At 60.3% G+C, this 18362-nt stretch overlaps 1 protein-coding gene across 1 annotated transcript in view; it reads left to right on the top strand.

Moving 5' to 3' along the window:
* The window catches only part of LAMA5 (laminin subunit alpha 5), a 52251-nt gene that overhangs the window by 11232 nt on the left and 22657 nt on the right, over positions 1-18362 (top strand). The window contains exons 3-18 of the mRNA XM_079946367.1: positions 3951-4068; positions 4862-4980; positions 5065-5235; positions 5378-5475; positions 10139-10254; positions 10672-10790; positions 10892-10982; positions 11186-11320; positions 11509-11571; positions 16388-16528; positions 16610-16747; positions 16838-16972; positions 17056-17190; positions 17273-17410; positions 17934-17986; positions 18213-18318. Of these exons, the coding sequence (XP_079802493.1) occupies positions 3951-4068; positions 4862-4980; positions 5065-5235; positions 5378-5475; positions 10139-10254; positions 10672-10790; positions 10892-10982; positions 11186-11320; positions 11509-11571; positions 16388-16528; positions 16610-16747; positions 16838-16972; positions 17056-17190; positions 17273-17410; positions 17934-17986; positions 18213-18318 (1876 nt within the window). The remainder of the gene's footprint in view (positions 1-3950; positions 4069-4861; positions 4981-5064; positions 5236-5377; positions 5476-10138; positions 10255-10671; positions 10791-10891; positions 10983-11185; positions 11321-11508; positions 11572-16387; positions 16529-16609; positions 16748-16837; positions 16973-17055; positions 17191-17272; positions 17411-17933; positions 17987-18212; positions 18319-18362) is intronic.

The raw sequence follows: 18362 nt of genomic DNA on the forward strand, positions 1-18362 counted from the left end.
GGTGGGGTCTCTGCAGAGAGGGCAAACCTGGGTGCGCCGGGTCAACTGGATTCAGCACACAGGGCCCCGAGGGCCGGCCCAGCAGTCTGGGGTGGGGGGTCCAGGAGGGTGGGGAGCCGGCCCGGACGCCTCGTCTAGGAGGGGCTTCCTGCCGCCGCCCAGCCACGGCCTGGGACCCTGGCCCGTCCCCGGGAATCGGCACGGGGCCCGGCTTCCTGCAGGGCCGGGGCTGAGTCACAGGCTGCCTGGTGATTCATGTCGCCTGGCCCAGCGGTCGGGGGCTGGGCCCCTCCTGCCCCAGACAGGGGCACAGGGCCTGGCCTAGGGCTCCCCAGCCCCAAGATGGGCCAAGGCAGAGGGGGCGTGCGCTGGCCCTGATGACCTTGTGCTCCCAGGGGCTCCAGCCCCAGCCCAATCCCTGGGACGTGGGTGTCTGCGCCCGGGAGGCTGCCGACCAGCTGTCACCTCCTGCACCGCCATCCCTGGGGCTACAGGGACCCGCGCGGGGTCTGCAGCACCCGTTTTCTCTCTAGCCCTCCCTGTATTTCCTGACTCCAGCCCCGCCCGTGTTCGCTCCCCTCCTTCCACCTCTGCCTCTGGGCACCAGCGTGTGCGGAGTGGCTCTGGGTGGCGCCTCTGCGGCATCCCTGCCAGGTGGCTGCCAGCTTCTGCGGGCCTCTTCCCTTTCAAGACTTTCAGAGGCTTCACGGCATTTTGAAAGGGCCTGAACCCTGAGCCCTGGTCTCTGACTTCCTCTGTGCTTGTCCCACTGCCCCACGCCCACCCAGGGCCATCTAGCCGCTGAGGCCTGGGACCCACCCAGGGCCCCCAGCTCTCGCCGCAGGGCTCTGCAGCCCCCTGCCACCCCCCGCCAGGCGGCGGTCATGGGGCGGATCCCCTCCTGGCGAGCCCTGGCCCTCCGAGGTCGGGCTGCGTGTGGGGGCCATCAGGGGAGCCGTGGCCGAGAGGCGAGTCCGGCTGCTGTCCTGGAGACGTGCCTGCCCCAGAAGAGCCTGATATTTAAAAATAACTCCGGAGGCTTTTGTTTGGCTTTTGCTTTAAAAGACTTTTTTTCCTTTTGCACAGAATTCTGTAGCAGCGGGAGGGGTCAGCCGGCGTTGGCACCGAGTGGAGCCGAGCGGGCAGGGGCGGCGTGGGGAGGGCCGTGTCCAGGGAGGCCGGGGGTCCGCTCTCGCTCCCGGGTCACGCCCAGGGCGGCTGTGCGGCCCTGGGAACCAGGACCAGGTTGGGGACAGGTGGGGAGAGCTGAGCGCATGCCTTCCCGTCGCTCCAGCCTGGGCCGGGGCCCCTGTGTGCCAGCCCGATGACCAGGTGGACAGATGGACAGAAGGCAAGGGTCTTCCTTGGAGTGCACCCAGCGTGCGGGCCTGGGGGCAGAAGTTTCCATACTGCCTGTGTCCTGCCCGATTAGCATCTCCGAGTCAATATTTGTGCAAGTGCTCTCAGCTGGGAAAAATGCGACCGGCCCGTAGACCTGGGGGAGGGACAGAGCTGGCCAGCGGAGGGTGCAGCCTGGTGGCCTCGCTCAGGGAAAGGCGGGGGTGGGCCCCAGGGGGCTCGGCGGGAGGCTTTAATCGCCTTGGGGGCCTTCAATGCGGGCCATGCTGCCGCCCCCAGAGCAGCCTGTGTCCACGTCCACTGCACACCCAGGCCCCCCACGCCGCCATGCCCCCCTTTCTCACGAAGACCCCTCCTGGCACAGGGGCCATCTGAGATCCCCAGGGCTCCCTGGAATGCCTGAGAGTTGGCCAAGTTGCCTGCCGGGTGTAGGGTCCATCCCCCCAGAGGCTTGAGCCCCTCCCCTGACTGGGCAGGGCAAAGTGGAAGATGATCTCAAGGCCTGGCAGTGGGTGAATAGGCCCTCATTCCCCGCCAGCACCCAGGGAAAGGCCATTCTTGGCCTGACTTGGGCCCCTCCCTGTAAACTCCAGGCCTTCCGGGAAGGGCAGGACTCAGAATGGGCGTGTCTCAGGGTCCCAGGACCTCATGCCCCCTGCCCCCCACCCACCCTGCCACGCCTGGATTCTTAGCAGGCTGGCCTCCTGAGGGATGGGGCCATGAGGTGTCCATGCTCCCTCCACTGTCCCTCGAGGGGGTCGTCACAGCGGCTTCAGGCTGACCAGGGGTAGGGGGTGACTGTGCGCCTTGGGCGGCCCTGGAGAACTTCCCCGCTCTGCCCCCATGTGGCCGTAGGCTCGGGGCCTGGCTGGCTGACCGAAGACCAGCTGGTCTGGGGCAGAAGTCCAGAGCAGTGGACACCAGAAGGAAACCTGCTCTTCTGGGCTGGGCAGGGCCCCGTTGAGGGGACGGCGGGCGGCCGGAGGCGTGACGTTGCCCTCAAGGCTGGTGGGCAGTTCAGAGCCCACCTCGGGGTGCCCCTGTGAGCAGGTCTGGCATGGGGGTGTGGGCCGGGGGTCTCCAACGGGGGCACAGGCGCTGTCCACGTATGGTGTGCTCACTAGCTGTGTCTCTGCCCCTCATCTGGGGCCCCCACTCTCTCCGTGTGCAGGGTGGGTGCCCAGGTCTCCCACTGGCCCTGCCCGGCTTTCCTTGGAGCCCAGACTTCACGCACAGAGACCAGCCTGGACGATGGTCTCGTCTTTGGCTTTGGGATGGGGGAGGGGCTCCCTGGCCCTCAGAGCTGTTGAGGTCTGGAAACCACAATCCCTACCCCGTGGTCACCACGCAGGGCAAGCTGAGGCTGGGTGGGCACCAGGGCGCTACCCCCAGAGGTGTGTGGGGTGCACAGCCGATGTGTGCTCTGCTCACGTGCCCACCCTCTCGGGGGTCTCGGTGACTCATCATCGAGGCCACAGGCAGGGCAGGTGCTTCTGCCTGAGCCCATGGGCTGTTCTCAGTGGCCCCAGAGCCCTTTCCTCGGGCCTGTGCCAGGTGGGGCTGGAGTCCCCAAGGCTAAGACCTGCCAGGCTGCAGGGCCAGGGGGCAGTTAGCCAAGGAGGGGCCCCACCAAGCCCCCAGGGGCACAGGACACAGGGACATCCAGGGATGCTGACCTCTGGCCAGGAGGAGAAGAGAGACGAGGGATGGGCCCCTCCCTGGGAGTGAGGTCAGGCCGAGACCCAGGGAGAGAGCAGCAGGTGGGCCCTGGGGGGTTCTGGACGCCTCTGGAAGAGCAGCCTCCCTGCTCCCTGGCCAGGTGCTCCCCCGACGGGCCGGGGCTGGGTTGGCAGGGTTTCCCCGCGCCAGCTTTGGGAGGGCCCGTTTTCATCTGTCTCCCCACTGGGGGCTCCTGACAGCGGCAGGCAGAGGCTGGGCCCTGGTTGCTCCGTGCTGGCTGCCCCTGCAGGCCGGTCAGCGGGTGAAATGGGCGGGTCCTCAGTTGGCTCTGAAGATGATGGGGGCGATGACCAGGGTGAGGCCGTGACGGGGGCCCCCATCCCAGGACAGGGGTTCACCGGCCTGCTGTGCGAGGAGGACAGGCTCCTGGGAGCTTGGGACACTGTCTGGCCATCATCCCAGGCCGGCCACCAGAGCTCTGGGGACAGTGGGATGAGCTCCTGCCTCGGCCTTGCCCAGCCCCACTGCCCAGGCCCAGGAGACAGGCTGCCCGCGTGTGCCCCGTCTGACTCCAGTCCCTGTCAGACCTGCGTGCAGCCTCACAGCAGGGCTCTCCAAGCTCCTGGGGTGGGGCTGGGCCCTGAGGCACCCCCAGGCCCGAGAGGGACCCTCCGGAAATGCTGGGTTCCACCGGTCACCTCTGTGTCCTGGCGCAGGCCTCAGTGGCCAGGGGCCGGCCAGTGAGCGAGGGGCTGTTCCCGGAGCCAGCCAGCCCTCTCACCTGGGTGTGCCTGGCCCTTGAGGGCAAACACACAGAGGTCCACTGTGAGCCCCACTTCACGGCGTGGGGCTGGCCCTCCAGGTGGCATGGAAGGGATCTCAGGGGTGTCCATACACTTACCGCCCCGCAGGTTTTCCACGTGGCCTACGTGCTCATCAAGTTTGCCAACTCACCTCGGCCAGACCTCTGGGTGCTGGAGCGGTCCGCGGACTTCGGCCACACCTACCAGCCATGGCAGTATTTCGCCTGTGAGTCTCCCGGGGCCAGGAGTGTCCCCTGGGGTGGGCCGCACGCTCTCTCAGGGTCTCCGGACAGCAGGCCTGCCCTCACGCCGGCTTCTGCATGGGTCAGGGCTGTCGGGTGCATGTCCCGAAGGCTGGTGGGGGTTTGGTGGCTTGTGTCCCTGAAACGGGCATGGCTGGGTCCAGGGGCCCTCGGTACCAGGAGCCTCTCATGCCATCTCCGGGTTCGCTCTGGACTGGCCTTATGCTCCGGCAGCTCCTGAGGTGACAGAGGCGGCCAGCTTAGCTGCCCGGTCAGGAGAGCACGGGAGCCCTGCACCCCTGCTCACTGGCCGGCCATTCCATGTGCCACCTTGACCAGTCATGTCGAAGGGTCTGCTTCGATTGGGCGGGCCTGAGACACGTGTCCCCCCAAACTCCAAGGCCCGAGAGTGAGTGCGGGGCGGTCAGTCCTATAAAGGACAGTCAGGAATGGTCCCCCAAGGATCGGGATGGCAAGGGCCACCCAGGGGACACACTTGTTCTCTGCAGAGAGAGGGACGGGCAAGGCAATCTGGGCTCGGGGCGGGGGCAGCCTGAGCCCTGGCCTTGCCCTCCTGAGGAGCTCCCCTGGCCTCCCAAGTGCCACAGTCTGAAGACCTCGAGGTCTCGAGGGTGGGCGGCGTGGATGCTGCCTCCCGGTTGAGGCCATGAGGCTCCAGGGAAGTCCGGGCACGCAGGGCAGCAGGGCGCTGCCGTCGGGCCTCCTCCGAGGGCTTCCCTGGAGCCCTGCGCCCTCACCCTCCGGCGGTTCCCGCAGCCTCCAAGAGGGACTGCCTGGAGCGGTTCGGGCCACGGACACTGGAGCGCATCTCTGGGGACGACGACGTCATCTGCAGCACCGAGTATTCGCGGATCGTGCCCCTGGAGAATGGCGAGGTGGGCGGGGCGGCGCGGGAAGGGGGTGTGGCCGGGCGGTCCCTGCCGGAGCCGCGCCCACGCCTGACCCGTGCCCCTCCGCAGATCGTGGTGTCCCTGGTGAACGGGCGCCCAGGGGCCATGAACTTCTCCTACTCACCGCTGCTGCGTGATTTCACCAAAGCCACCAACATCCGCCTGCGCTTCCTGCGCACCAACACGCTGCTGGGCCACCTCATGGGCAAGGCACTGCGGGACCCCACAGTCACCCGCAGGGTGAGCAGGCAGGCGGGGCTTTGGGGGCTGGTGTGGGCGGGGCCGCGTGGGCGCGGGGCTGGTGTGGGCGGGGCCGCGTGGGCTCGGGGTTGGGATCTGGGGGCAGGTGTGGGCGGCCGCTGACTGCCCCGGGCGGGCGCAGTACTATTACAGCATCAAGGACATCAGCATCGGCGGCCGCTGTGTCTGCCACGGGCACGCGGATGTCTGCGACGCTAAGGATCCCACAGACCCTTTCAGGTGAGACCTGTAGCTCCCTGCCCAGCCTAAAGGAGAGGAGGCTTGGTTCCATTACCCACCATGTCCCCCGCCCTTGTGACCTGCGCTGGCCCCTCACTGCTCGGCCTCAGTTTCCCCGTGTGCACTGTGAGGTGGAAGGGCAGTGCCTGGAGCCTGGCTTGGGCCTGTTTGCCCTGCTGCCGGCAGACGTGGAGTCTTGCCTGGACCTGCAAGCCAGCTGCCCCTGCTGCCCCCAGCTGCCCCCAGCAGAAGCCCCCAGCCCGGTGGAGGGGAGTCAGTGAGAGGTAATCCGCCTGAGGCTGCATGTTTCTCTTCTCTGGGGTAGGGGAAGCTCCCCCGCCTTCCTTGAGAACACAAACGATGACACTCCCTGCTGCCCCCAGCCGTGATCACACCCTATCACCGGCAGGGGCCAAGGCTCAGGACAGGGAGTAGCCCAGAGACCCCCATCTGAGGAGGACCCCACCCAGAGTGGGGCTCTGAGCCCCACCCAGCGTCAGCCAGTAAGGCAGGGCCCACGAACCTGCATCTTTAACAAGCTGCCACTAGATGCTACGTGCGTAAGTGGCTCCAGGCGCCCTACATTCAGCAGTGAGCACGCAGCTCAGTTATCAGCTGGAGCCTGGCGCTCAGCCAGCTCTCCTGGCTCGCAGCCTCGCAGCCTCGCGGCCGGGTTTGTTCATCTGCTCTGCTCGTTCCTCCCTCCCTCCTTTTTCCCTCCTCGCTTTCCTTCCTCCCTCCCTCCCTCCCCCCTCCTTTTCCCCTCCTCGCTTTCCTTCCTCCCTCCCTCCCCCCTCCTTTTCCCCTCCTCGCTTTCCTCCCTCCCTCCCTCCCTCCCTCCTTTTTCCCTCCTCGCTTTCCTTCCTCCCTCCCTCCCTCCTTTTTCCCTCCTCGCTTTCCTCCCTCCCTCCCTCCTCCCTCCTTTTCCCCTCCTCGCTTTCCTTCCTCCCTCCCTCCCTCCCTCCTTTTTCCCTCCTCGCTTTCCTTCCTCCCTCCCTCCCCCCTCCTTTTCCCCTCCTCGCTTTCCTCCCTCCCTCCCTCCCTCCTTTTTCCCTCCTCGCTTTCCTTCCTCCCTCCCTCCTTTTTCCCTCCTCGCTTTCCTTCCTCCCTCCCTCCCCCCTCCTTTTCCCCTCCTCGCTTTCCTCCCTCCCTCTCTCCCTCCCTCCTTTTTCCCTCCTCGCTTTCCTCCCTCCCTCCCTCCCCCCTCCTTTTTCCCTCCTCGCTTTCCTTCCTCCCTCCCTCCCTCCCTCCTTTTTCCCTCCTCGCTTTCCTCCCTCCCCCCCTCCCCCCTCCTTTCCTTCTTTGCTCCCATCCGTCAGCAGCTGTGTGTGGCCCTCACACATGCTGCCCCAGGAGCACCTGTTCTGGGCAGGCCTGTGCCCGGCGCAGAGGTCCCGGTGGGGCTGAGCGCGCTGGGGGTCTTAAAGCAGGTCCAGGGCTGGACAGGAGGTGCTGGGAGAGGAAGCAGAGCCTGCGATGGGGAGCCCGTGACCAGGCTCCCCAGCCCCCGCCCCCGAGGGGCACCTCCAGCAGGGAGCGGGCGAGCTTCTCCTGCTGCTTCCCTCGCCTCAAGATCACGCAGCTCCCACTTCTGCTGGGGTCTTGTTGCTGTGTCCACACCCCAACTGATAGGGGAGGCGAATGAAGCCCAGACAGGGCAGGAGCTCACCCCCGCTCTCACCGTCAGAGCTGCACCAAGAGGTGAGCCCCAGACCTCTCCAGGCATGGCTGATGGGTCTGAAGGTGGAAGAGGTGTGATCACACTCCCCAGGGGACTCGGGCAGGCCCTCGGGACCCGCCTGGCCTGTGCAGTCTCTGCACGGGCCCCAGGCCTGGGTTCCTGCCCGCAGCTTCAAGCACTGAGCTCGGGCGCAGCTAATTGCTCTGGGGAATTAAGTGCCAAGTGGGAACTCGTGATGGTTGGGAAGGGTGCCTGCTGGGTGGCCAAACTGGCCTCGGAGGAGAGGTGGGCCTGCCCTTGCCTGTTGGGAAGACGTCGGCATCCGCCCTGACTCGCCTGCACCTGGGCATTGACGGAGCTCAGCTCACCCTGCAGGTGGGGCTTGGGTGGGGCACCTCCCCCAGAACCACAAACGCTGACACCCCTCACACACAGTGTCCTGCAGTATCAGCCTGCCCTGCCGCCTCTGCCCCACCCACTGGCCTGTCACCGTCCCTCTGCTTCCGCCCCCCCACCCCGGAAGCGCTCTCCCACCTCCGTCGCCTTGGCCATCGTTCTGAGGGCTGACTACCTGCCCAGTCTGTACTGAGCCCCCTGTTCATTCTCCCCCATCCCTTGGTTTGGAAGTGACATGTTTTGTCTCTATTGGTGCTTTAGTTGAGTCAGGCTAACAAGGTGCCAGAGGCTGCGCGACTTGCAAACAACAGAGATTTACTTCTTGTGGTTCTGGAGGCCGCCGAGGGCCCCCTTGCCTAGTTCATAGCTGGCTGTGTCCTCACAGTGGGGAAGGGGTGAGGGAGCTCTCAGGGGTCTTCTTATAAGGATGCTAGTCCCATTGACGAGGGCTCTACCCTCATGACCTAATCACCTCCCGAAGGCCCCGCTTCCAAACACCATCGCTTTCAGGGTTGGATTTCACATGTGAATTTTGGGTGGACACGAACATTCAATCTGTGGCGATTGGTGATCACCCTTACGTTTCTTTTCTAGTTCTGTCGATTGCAGTGGTAGCCCTCCCTCTTCAGCAGGCGTACTTGACCTCGCCAAATGCAGATTTAACTAGTTGTCTCCCTGGTGACCCAGGGTCCCAGAACACTAACCCCAGGCACGGTATCTGCACCCAGCAATGGGTCCATCACCTTGACTGCCAGCTCCTGTTCTCTGTCCTTCCTTGGCTGCCAGGGCATCCCTGGGGACTCAGTTTCCTTTTCCTTTAGTACTTTCCATGAGAGTCTGTTAGTCCTTGGATGGCTGTTCTGCCCTCACTCTCGGGTGATAGTTTAGCTGGCTGTAGGATTCCTGGTTGATGGCTGGCCGTGTCTCTCAGCACTTGGGAAATGTCATTTCAGTCTCTTGGCATCTTCTGGTGGTTGGGAGAGTCTGCTGTCATCTGCACCGTTGTCCCTCTGGGTTTTTTGCCTCTTCTAGGTGTTTCTGTGATCTTGCCTCAGTGCTCTGCAGGTTTACTCTGCATTGTTGAGTAGTGGACATGTTTCCTGTTGCTCAAGGGTTGTGCTTTTTGAATTTAAAAATATGTGTCTTCGTTATTTCAGGACCGTTTTTGGCCATTGGCCCTCTAGGACTCTGAGCTCTCCCCTCGCTCCCTCTTTTCTCTTTCTGGAATTCCTGTTATACAGGTGGGAACGTGGGTGGTTTCCTTGGGTCTCGGGACTTCTTGTATTCCCGCCTCTGCCTCCTGAGCTGCTCTCTGGATGGCTTCTTCAGTTCATTGAATCTCTCTTCAGCTGTGTCTGATCCGCTGTGTAGCCCATCCTTTGAGTCTTTAATTTCAGTCATTTTATTTTTCATTTATAGAAGTTCTGATTGGTTCTTTGGTCACATCTGCCTCTTTTTCATAGCATTGTGGTTTTTATTATGTCTTAGGTTCTTTTGGTTATAATCTTTAAACACTCTCTTTTTATGGTTTCTACTCAATTGCTCCATTAAATGAAGCTCCGGGGTGCAGCCCTGCTGTTGGTTGCGTCGGGTGACCCTGTTGCTGTTGGGTTGTTTCTCTGCAGGTTCTTCAGCGGGGCTTCATCCGTGTGATGGGGTGTGCCCTGGATTGGGAAGAATCCCTCCAGCGTGGTGTTTCAAGGGCTTTTGACAGACACCCTACTTTTTGTGTTCATTTCTTGGTTTAGGGGTGCCCTGACTACGTAGATTCTTGAAAAACCAAACCCCAGCCACAGGTTCTTCGTCACAGATCCTTGGCCCTTCCTGTGATGACCTCTCTGTGGCAGGTTATTCCTGCTTCCTTCCTGAACACCAAGGAGCGGTGGGGCTGAGTCGCAGGGCCCTGCGGCCCCTCGTGGGGGAGGGGCTAGAGCATGATTTGGAGCTCTGGGTCTCTTCTTCTTGGACTGGCTCCTGGGGGCTGCTCAGGACCTGCACAGCACCACAGCTGTGGTGCTGACCCAGGACCGAGGGGCAAACGGCCCAGGGATGGGGCTGTGATTCCTGCTCTCCACCTGGCTGAGCTGAGGAGGTGTGTGCTGGAGATGGGGTTCTGTGCAGTGGGTGGCTGCAACCTCGGTCCTCAGCTGCGGCCAGCTGTCCACCTGCCCACTGAGCCAACAGGAGCTGCTCTCCAGGACAGCAGGCAGGATTCCAGCTCTCTGACTGGTGTCCACCCCCGGATGGAAGAGGAAGCCGTTCTTGGCCACTTGCTCCTGGGGAGGTGCCCTGGATACATGGGGGCGTCTGGCTGAGTCCAGGGCTGCCTGCTGAGCGAGACCTGGGTCTCAGAGCTGGCCCAGGAGAGCCGTAGACTTGGCCTCGGGTCCTGGCTGTGGTGGACCTAAATCCTGAAGGGCCCAGGGCTCCGGGCTGACCTGTGGACAGGGGCCACCCGCGCTGACCACTCAGCACCCTGCCCCAGCTCCCACCCTCCGTGAAGGCCCTGCACAGCCCCGCCTTTCTCGTGTCCCTGGGGGCCCGTGGCGGATCTGAGCGCTTTCTGTGCCCGCGTGCCCCCCACAGGCTGCAGTGCGCTTGCCAGCACAACACGTGTGGGAGCTCCTGTGACCGCTGCTGCCCCGGCTTCAACCAGCAGCCATGGAAGCCGGCAACCACGGACAGCGCCAACGAGTGCCAGTGTGAGTGCCCCCGCACGTGCTCCCACGCCAGCGCGGTGCTCTCACGTGCGCTCACGTGCACATGGTGTGCACACACGTTCACACAGGCTCTTGCATGTGCTGACGCCCACACGGTACACTCACGCGCACACACACGTTCACACATGTACACTCTAGATACCAGGTATACACGCATGTGCTTGTGCACACTTGTGTGTTTGTGTGCACATGTGCTAACAATACGTACACGGCTCACGCGTGTTCACACACGCTTAAACACGCCCGCACGCGTGCTGTTGGCACACGGGCAGCGTGGCACGTTCTGTCCCCTGAGCCAGGCCACGTTTGGGGTCACCCGTGGCTTGCGGGACGTGCCCCAGGGGTCCCAGTCGGGCGGGGTCACGGAGGCGTGCTGACAGCTGAGCCCCCACTCTCCAGCCTGCAACTGCCATGGCCACGCCCACGACTGCTACTACGACCCTGAGGTGGACCGGAGCAACGCCAGCCAGAACCAGGACCGCGTCTACCGGGGCGGGGGCGTGTGCATCGATTGCCAGGTGGGCGGGGTCCGTGTGAGGTCGGGCTGGGGCTGAGGAGGCGGGCAGGCCCTCGTGGGGGCGGGGCTGCCCCTGGACTCAGCGGCCCCGCCCCTCCACAGCATCACACCACCGGCATCAACTGTGAGCGGTGCCTGCCCGGCTTCTACCGCTCCCCAGACCACCCGCTCGACTCACCCCATGCCTGCCGCCGTGAGTGGGGGCGGCCCGGGTGGGGTGGCCTGGGCGAGGGCATTCCAAGGGGTGTCCAGGAGCAGGGTCTGCCCAGGTCGGGGTGTCCTGGGGGCCTTCGCGGCTCTCGTCCCACCTCCCAGGCTGGGGAGGCAGACGCTGCCCCTTCGCGGGGCCTGCAAGCCCTGGACTTGGGTTCCCCTGACTTCCCGCCCCCTGCCCAGGCTGTGACTGCGAGTCGGACTTCACGGACGGGACGTGCGAGGACCTGACGGGCCGCTGCTACTGCCGGCCGAACTTCACGGGGGCGCGATGCGATGCGTGTGCCGAAGGCTTCAGCGGCTTCCCGCGCTGCCACCGTGAGGGCGCGGCCTGGGGGCGGGGGCAGGCCCTGAGCCCCTGAGCATCCCCGCCTGCTGGGCTTGGAGCCGGGCGGGGGACCCCAGGGGGGACTCTTTCGTCCTGCCTGTATCTCCAGTGATGCCGAGAGACACGGGTGGCCGGGCACTGAGCCAGCCTGGCTGACGCTTGCTGTCTCCTTCCTCAGCGGTGCCGTCCTTCTCTCACAATGACACGGGGGAGCAGGTGCTGCCGGCCGGACAGATTGTGCGTAAGTGTCCCCCGAGGTCTCCATCCTGCCCTGGGCCCCACCGGAGCCGTGGGGCAGGAGGGGCCACACCCAGGCCCCCGGAGAGCGGGTATTTCCGTTCTGTTCACCACGTCTCTGCGGCTTTTCATTTCATGCAAATATTACGTGTTTGTGCTAGAAAACCGTGAAAAATATAGGTGGGCGGAATGCTAGAGAAGAGAGGTGTGCAGAATCGCATCTCCTGCAAACAAGCCCTCCTCCCGCTGCGTGCGCGCTGTGTTTATAAACACCCGTGTGCGCCGTGCGCGCTGTTGTGTAATCGCGTCTCCCGCCCACGCCATCCTGTAAAATATAGGTGGGCGGAATGCTAGAGAAGAGAGGTATGCAGAATCGCATCTCCTGCAAACAAGCCCTCCTCCCGCTGCGTGCGCGCTGTGTTTATAAACACCCGTGTGCGCCGTGCGCGCTGTTGTGTAATCGCGTCTCCCGCCCACGCCATCCTGTAAACACATCCTTTCGTGTCCCACGTTGTGCAGACAGATGTGGCTCTTGCTGAACCTGCTCTCAATTCTTGGAAATTTAGGTTCTTTCCAGATTTTATAAAAATAACACTACAGTAAACCTCCTTGCGACTAAAGCTTTCCATGAATTCTTAACTACTTCTGTAGCACGCTTTCCTGGAAGAAGGCTCTGGGTCACTAGACGTGCATGTTCAGGGACCTTCTTGGCCACAGGTTGCCAAACCGCTCTCCTGACATAAAATCGTCTACCAGGTGGAATGGCAACAGCCGCGTCACGTGTGTTGGGCGTTGCTGTCGCTACCCGGCAACATTCATTATCGCAGAAATCTTCTCATTGGTTCACTTCCCCACTTTTCGGTTTTCCTGGAATTGGGATGCGCCTTTCAGTTGACGGCTTACTGATGTCTAATTGGCCGGCGTCTTCCTTTCACAGCAGTACGAAATCGTGGTGCGTCCTGTAATTGGTTGTGTCTTAGATCAGATGGCATTTGGTATTTCCTTGGTTTTGGCTGCGTTTCTTTGCCTCGTTTGCAAGGTTGAATCTTTCTCTTTTTTTTTTTAACATGTAAGTATTTACTTACGAATACATTTTGTTTGTTTATTTATATATATATATATTTTTCGGCCGCACCACACGGCATGTAGAGAACTTCCTCGACCAGGGACCAAACCCGCGCCCCCTGCAGTGGAAGCACAGTCTTAACCACTGGACCGCCAGGGAGGTCCAAGGTTGAATCTTCTCTTGCGTTTCGTGACTCCTGTTGCTTTCACTTGTGAATTTCCCATCCGAGGTTGTGGCTCAGTTTTCTTCTCACTGGTTTGCTGCTACGAGCTCTTTCTGTATTAACTATATTATCTGTTCCTCACGCGTCACGTGCTTTCCTCCCAGTGGGTAATTTGCCCTTCCTGTTATTTTTTTCACTGAATCTGTTGACCTGGTTCTTCCTGGTGTCTGACTCGGTCATATCTCAATGGAGGTCCCTAAACCCAACTATTTGCATATCTCTTGGTTCTTTGGCGGTTTTCTTTTTGACGTTTAAATGTTTAGTTTTTCATCATGGGGTAAAGCAGGGGTCAGCAGGTTTTTTCTGAAAAGGGCCGGACAGTAAATGTTTTAGACTTAGAGCGCCGTGTGTTCCCTGTTACAAAGCTTCAGCTCTGCTGTTGTATGTTGCAGCTTGGAAGTGGCCATGGACCATGTGCAAGTGAATGGGCATGGCTGTGTTCCAATAAAACTTTATAAACCAGGCACAGGCACCTTGGACTGAAGTTCGCCAATCCCTGGTATAAACTTGAAAATCCCTCCTTTCTCCACTGGTCCTTGGTGAGCACTCAGTAATTGTGCTGGTGCAGCATTTCACTTTTAATCTGTGAACCGTAGGATGAATTCTGCTAATATCCTTCCTACTGTGGACCCAGCATTGAACATAAACGTTTTGTGTCTATATTCGTGAGTGAGGCTGGGCGAAAGCCTTGTTGTTTTTTTGGTACCATCTTGTTTTGGTTTTGTAATTCATCTTGTAGAATACTTGAAAAACAATCCATACTTTGTTATGCTCCAGAGCAGATTAAAAATCACGGGAATTATCAGGCTTCCCTGGTGGTGCAGTGGTTAAGAATCAGCCTGCCAATGCAGGGACAGGGGTTCGAGCCCTGGTCCGGGAAGATCCCACATGCCGCGGAGCAACTGAGCCCGTGCACCACAACTACTGAGTCTGCGCTCTAGAGCCCGCGAGCCACAACTACTGAGCCCGTGTGCCTAGAGCCCGTGCTCTGCAACAAGGGAAGCCACCTAGGGAAGCCACCTAGGGAAGCCACAAGGGAAGCCACACATAATTACCATTTTTTCCTCATGATGAGTACTTTGAAGATCTAATCTCTTAGCAACTTTCAGTTATGCAGCAGAGTATTATTAACTCCTGCCGCCATGCTGTGCATTACATCGCCATGACTTGTTTATTTTATACCTGGAAATTTGCACCTTTTGACACCCTTCACCCATTTCACCCAACCCCCAATCCCCACCTCTGGCAACTACCAATCTGTTTTCTGTATCCATGAACTCGACTGTGTGTGTGTGGGGGGGTTTTTTGGGGGGGGGTGCGGGGGTTAAGATTCTACATATAAGTGAGATCATACAGTATTTGTCTTTCTGTACATTTTTTATATATTATTTTTGTAGCTTCTTGAATTGTTATTTTTAGTCTCTCTTAATTATCTACAAAAGGTTTAAAGCATTTTCTCTCAATCGGGTGATTTTATTCTGCAGGAAAATGTCTGGAGACTTCTTTGGTTGTTATAACTGGGGGGGTGCCACTGTCACCTAGTGGGTGAGGGCCAGGGATCGTGCTAAATATCCTACAGTGCACACGACAGCCCCCATCAGCACGATGAAGAGTTATCCAGGCCAGAATGTTCCTGGTGCCAAGGTTGAGAAACCCTGGGTTAAAGCTATAAATTTGCTTCAGAGGGTAGCTTTGGCTAGCTGTCCCATAGGGTTGATATGCTGGGTTCTCACAGCTGTTCCTTTCTAAGCAGTGTATCATTTCAGTTTTCATTTTCCTTTTGATCCGAGTTGTTCAGAACAGCGTTTGTCATTTCAGGTGGTTAGGTTTCCATTCCATCCTTATTTTGATGGTTCAGTCCTAATTTTACTGCATCATGGTCAGATTTTATTTATTTATTTTTAATTATTATTTTTTTAATTTTACGTATTTTTGGCCGCGTTGGGTCTTCATTGCTGTGCGTGGGCTTTCTCTAGTTGTGGCGTGTGGGCTTCTCTTCGTTGTGGCGCGTGGCTTCTCTCTCACTGCAGTGGCTTCTCGTTGCAGAGCACAGGCCCTAGGCGCATGGGTTTCAGTGGTTGCAGCACGCAGGCTCAGTAGTTGCAGCACTCGGGCTCTAGAGCGCAGGCTCAGTAGTTGTGGCGCGTGGGCTTAGTTGCTCTACGGCATGTGGGATCTTCCCAGACCAGGGATTGAACCCATGTCCCCTGCACTGGCAGGTGGTTTCTTAACCACTGCACCACCAGGCAAGTCCAAGTCCTAATTTTTGTCACATTCTGGGAACAGTATGTTCAGTTTTTCTCTCTATGACAATGGTTTTGCCAAATTCTCCTCCCACTACGATAGTTTTAGTTTTCAGCACCCCTGGACCGTATGTCTCCTGCTTTTTGAGCCTTGCGTATGCTGCATCTCTTGAGGCAAGTCCTTTTTCTCAACACACAACATCCCTCTTTGTCTCCACGAATGCTCGTGCCTTGGGCTCACCACGCTCCATGCTCCCCTTCTCTGTGTCCGTGCCACCCACTCTCCCTTCTGGAAGCTCTTTGTTTCCTGTCCAGATCCTTGGTTCAAGGTGCATTCTTTCAGAAGGACATGACTGGATTCTCCTTCAAGAGTCCAGCCGATGCCTTTGGGTTTATCTCGTGAGAGGAGATGTGGCCCAGCGGAGGGACCGTGACTGCTGTCAATTTGGGTCACACCTGCCCCAGTTGTATTTCTCTCATCCTGCTTAAATTTTTCCTTTCCCGACTTTTGCTGGATTGACCAACAAAACGTGTTTTGGTTGGTTTGTGTTTTCTTCTCCAAGGGTTTGCGAGTTCTGTTTCTGTCTTCTGGTCTGGCCCGAGGTTACCCTCATGCTTTGACAAATACTGAACCATTATTCCATGTCAGTAGCAAAAATTAAATAGTATTACCCCCTTTTTGTGCATCAGTTAAGACATTTAGCACACTTTTTCTTTTTTATTCCTAATCCCCAGAATTATTTATGAAGAGTAGAATTTTCACTTTGTTATGATTTTGTTTTTGCATTTTCTCTGGTTGTGTCAATGCCCGCAGTTGACTTGGTTTCTACATTATACACAACTAATTATGTGTAGTGGTCCTGATTTCACCTCAGGCCACTGTTTTCCCAAAATATCGGCTTTCCCTTGTTGGGATTTATTTATTTATTTATTTATTTATTTTGCGGTACGCGGGCCTCTCACTGCTGTGGCCTCTCCCGTTGCGGAGCACAGGCTCCGGACGCGCAGGCTCAGTGGCCATGGCTCACGGGCCCAGCCGCTCCGCGGCACGTGGGATCCTCCCGGACCAGGGCACGAACCCGTGTCCCCTGCATCAGCAGGCGGACTCTCAACCACTGCGCCACCAGGGAGGCCCCCTTGTTGGGATTTTTAAAGTCTTTTTCGTTTTGCATGAGTGCAGTGTCAAGTGTAAGGAAAGGAGTTTTGTGGAGAAGGGAGGGTTTTTTTTTGGGGGGGGCGGCTGGGGTCCACGGGGCCCCTGAGACTCCTCCCCCCCACCCCCCCACAGACTGTGACTGCAGCGCCGCTGGGACCCAGGGCAACGCCTGCCGGAAGGACCCACGGGTGGGGCACTGCGTGTGCAAACCCAACTTCCAGGGCACGCACTGTGAGCTCTGCGCCCCGGGCTTCTACGGCCCGGGCTGCCAGCGTGAGTCCAGCTCCGTCCCCGTCTCCGTCCCCTCGTGGATCCCAGGAGCCCAGCCCCTCTGTGACCACCTCCTCCCTGCAGCCTGCCAGTGCTCCAGCCCCGGCGTGGTGGACGGAACCTGTGACCGCGACTCGGGCCAGTGCACGTGCCGGGCAGGATTCGAGGGGGCGGCGTGCGACCGTTGTGCCCCTGGCTACTTCCACTTCCCCCTCTGCCAGCGTGAGCGCAGCGCCCCCAGTGGAGGGTGGGAGGGGGGCTGGGGTCTCGGCCTGCCTGGCTCAGGGCCCCGTGCGCCTCTCGGCCCCGCAGTGTGCGGCTGCAGCCCCACAGGGACCCTGCCCGAGGGCTGCGATGACGCTGGCCGCTGCCCGTGCCGACCCGAGTTTGACGGCCCCCACTGTGACCGCTGCCGCCCGGGCCACCACAGCTACCCCGAGTGCCACGGTGAGCAGAGGGCCTCGGGGGCCCTGGGCGGGGTGGGAGGGCCACCCGCAGGTCCCCAGGGCCTGACCCCGAGTCCTCTGCAGCCTGCGCCTGCGACCCCCGGGGTGCCCTGGACCAGCTGTGTGGGGCAGGCGGGGTGTGCCGCTGCCACCCCAGCTACGCGGGTGCCACCTGCCAGGAGTGCAGCCCAGGCTTCCACGGCTTCCCCGACTGTGCCCGTGAGTGCCCTGGTGGGCGGGGGTGGGGGAGGGCGTGTGCCCACCGCGTACTCACACCCCGCTCTCCTCCCCCCTCCCCCAGCCTGCCACTGCTCCCCCGAAGGCTCCCTGCACACAACCTGCGACCCCCACAGCGGGCAGTGCAGCTGCCGACCCCGAGTGACGGGGCTGCACTGTGACATGTGTGTGCCCGGTGCCTACAACTTCCCCTATTGCGAAGGTGAGGCTGGTGCCGTGTGTGTGTGTGTGTGTGTGTGTGTGTGTGTTGGGTGCTGTGCGTGTCATGTGCTGCATGTTCCCATGACCGTCCCTGTGCCCTGTGTGCGCTCGTGTGTGTTCATATGGCTCACGTGCTGCGTTCACGAGTGTCTGTGTGTCGCGCATGTGCGTTCACGTGCTGTGAATGGTTCTTGGACGTGCCTGTTTACTTGCATGTGGTCACGTGGTGTGTCTGTTTATGCTTGTGCACGTGCTTTGTGCTCACATGATTTCACACGTGTTTGCCTGTTGTGTGTCTCATTGCGTGTTCATGATCACGTGCTGTGTGGTGGGGGAGGGCACATGCCCTCACGGCTGCGGGGACCAGGGCATGTAGGCACACGTGGTTTCTTGCCTGTTCACATGTGTGGGAGGCGTGTGTGTTGGCTCCCATGGAGCCTCGGGTCCTGGCCAGGCCTGGGGAAGCCCTTGGCCGTCGGGGTCAGTGACTGAGTAATGACGGTGGCCTGGGCATCTCTCCACAGCTGGCTCCTGCCACCCTGCTGGCCTGGCCCCAGCCGATCATGATCTTCCTGAGGTGAGCCCAGGTCAGCCCTCTGGGGCCGAGGTCATCACTTCCAGAGGGACCATCACTTCCTCAGATGCTCGGTTGCCACGACAACCTCAGAGCCCATTTGTTCGCCTGGCCGCTCCTCTGTCCTCACCGCAGGGTTGTGCCAGAGATGGGACAGGGCTCCAGGGCTGAGGGTTTGCGGGTAGGAGGGCAGGGGCCCACTCTGACCCTCAGTCTCATCCTCTCCCAGGTGCACATCCCTTGTAGGTGCCGGGCTCACGTGGAGGGGCCGAGCTGCGATCGCTGCAAACCTGGGTTCTGGGGGCTGAGTCCTAGCAACCCTGAGGGCTGCACCCGTGAGTCTGCCCGGAGTGGGTGTCGGGGAGCTGGGGGAGACCCC

Source organism: Stenella coeruleoalba, assembly GCF_951394435.1.
Source record: "Stenella coeruleoalba genome assembly, chromosome: 15".
NCBI lineage: Eukaryota > Metazoa > Chordata > Mammalia > Artiodactyla > Delphinidae > Stenella > Stenella coeruleoalba.